We start from the raw sequence: 2,467 nt of genomic DNA on the forward strand, positions 1-2,467 counted from the left end.
AGCACGAGTGGGACTCACACCGGCAGCACCAGATGAAAACGCTCACAGTTTGCACAGGCAGCTCCCTCAAGAACTGCCTGTGCATTCTCTTCACCCAGGTAGAAAACGTACAGAGTGTGTGTGTCTTTTGGTGTCAAATACCTCAGACACGGATCAGCACACTTCCGAAAACTCTGCTTCTTCTCTGTGCGTTTTATTCTCACTTCTTTGTTTTACCTTCGATCCGCAGTACCACTTCAAACAGACAGTCCCTGAAGACAAAAAAGATGTGTATGTGTTGGCAAGGCACCCTTATAAACTTCCGGGTCGCATGTTGATGACGTCCTGGGCTGTCGTCGGTCAATGAGATTGCCGTGATTCGATAGTAGCTTCAGACACCTGTCACGCTGAGGCGTTCCCCGTAGCGTCTTTCCGAAACAGTGCAAGTTCCCTTTCGAAAGGGAAATGAAAAAAACTGCCATTTCATGAGTTAATTTTCCAAGAAGAGGTACAGGGAGCACCTTCCCAACCTTCTTAAGCAAAACAATGTCCAGTACAGTTGAGAAGGCTGTTGAAGTGTTCAATTTTTTACCATAATGCTGTTTAAAGTGTAGACAAATCATGTTACAATTTTCAGTGATAAACCTATTCTTGCAATAACTGCTTTGTTAATAACCCTCTATCAACCCAACAGTCTGTGCAGACAAAAAACAAAACAAAAAACAGTAATTTATCAATTCAGGTAACACGGCAAGAGAGTAAACATTGTTAATTTAAATATACTATACCCACTCTGAAACAATTGTAAGTGGGTTGAAAATCAGCAAACTTACACTTAAAGTCTTGTGTTTTATGGTAGATTTGTATACAGCCATTGCCTATTACCAACTACAGGCATTTACGGGGTCGAAAATCCCACTTTTCATGCAGTGCTTTTTGTTATTTAACTTAATGTATAGCAAAACTAGTGAGGTCAATTCCCATATGTGTTCTGTTGGTATATGTGATAGTGGAGGCAGCTGTTATATAAACAGCTTACAGCTAATTCATCAGTTGCCTTAGATCAAAGGCAGCAACAAGTTCTCCCCACTTTTCACTTATGAGCACCTCTCTTTATTTTTACTTTAAACAATATTAATGGACTAGACTGAACAGAGCACATAAAAAACGAATGGATGCTTTTTTCTTCATATAACGAACAACAACTGAATCTATATACATTTATTTAAGTGGCAATTTCATTTTTTTTTACCAGCAAATGGAAAATGAAACCATGCCTTCATATTTTTACTTCACTTTGTTCAAGGAGTTTGTTCACATGAAATATCTCATCCTAATATTGACACTTACAGTTTATTTAGCAATTATATTATTTAATGCCATCATTTTGTTTGTGGTGTTTAAAGAGAGATCTCTTCATGAGCCAATGTATATACTGATATCTTGTTTGTCTGTCAATGATCTCTATGGCTCAGCTGGGTTTTTCCCTAGGATAATGGTTGATCTCCTTTCTGATACAAATACCATTTCTAGGCCAGCGTGTTTTGTTCAGATTTTTACAATTTATACTTTTGCAATTTCTGAATATACAATATTAACTCTGATGGCATATGACAGATATGTTGCCATATGCAACCCTTTAAAATATCATAAAATCATGACCTCAAAGGTAACAGCATTGTACATGGCAATAGCTTTGCTTTATGCACTGTTTTCAATGGGTCTTGTTATTTTCTTCTCAGCCAGGTTGCCTATGTGTGGGACTGACATACCTCGACTTTACTGTTCCAACTGGTCTGTGGTTCGACTCTCTTGTGGGTCTTCCACTTTGAGTAACAACATAATTGGATTTTTTGTCTCAACAACGTCAGTTTTTCTCCCTGCATTCTTTATTTTATATACTTATGTCCGAATTTTGATCATTTGTCAAAAGAATTCCAAAGAATTTAGGGGCAAAGCATTACAAACATGTCTTCCTCACATTATAAGCTTTGTGAACTACTCTATAGCATCGTTTAGTGACATCGCTCTAAGTCGGTATGATTCAGACAAATACAAGATTGTGGCTATATTTTTTTCAGTGGAATTTCTAGTTATTCCTCCTGTTCTCAATCCTCTTATTTATGGCTTAAATTTGCCAGAAATTCGCAAACACATTTTATGCTTGTTTCAAAGGTCGAAAATTGCCCATTTTCCATGAATAAGTAATTAAAGGAGAATATGGCATTTTAAAAAGCTACTTGCTTTTACATTTTTTTTTTGTCAAAAAACTTGTTTAGTGGTATATGATGAAGCACATTGTTTTCTCACGTAACAGATAAACTATGTCATCATAAAACAAGTCATCATCTCCTTGATGTTCTGTAACAATCTCCACCTTAATATTCAACAAAATACTCATGGCACATTTCCTTATTGTTACTTGTTTCCTTGGTACTCAGCACTGTGCATTTTAATATACCAAAGGCTGCAAATTAATATATTTTTC

The 2,467-nt window shown here is 36.5% G+C and overlaps 1 protein-coding gene across 1 annotated transcript; it reads left to right on the forward strand.

The window, feature by feature from the left end:
* Positions 1-1,237: 1,237 nt before the first annotated feature.
* or64a1 (odorant receptor, family 64, subfamily A, member 1) lies at positions 1,238-2,179 on the forward strand (the record flags this gene model as incomplete). The annotated part of the gene is made up of 1 exon (XM_079823263.1): positions 1,238-2,179. One exon carries the CDS (start codon positions 1,238-1,240, stop codon positions 2,177-2,179), a length of 942 nt encoding a protein of 313 aa, XP_079679389.1.
* Between the last annotated feature and the right edge of the window lie 288 nt (positions 2,180-2,467).

Source organism: Gobio gobio, assembly GCF_949357685.1.
Source record: "Gobio gobio genome assembly, chromosome: 8".
NCBI classification, from domain to species: Eukaryota; Metazoa; Chordata; class Actinopteri; order Cypriniformes; family Gobionidae; genus Gobio; species Gobio gobio.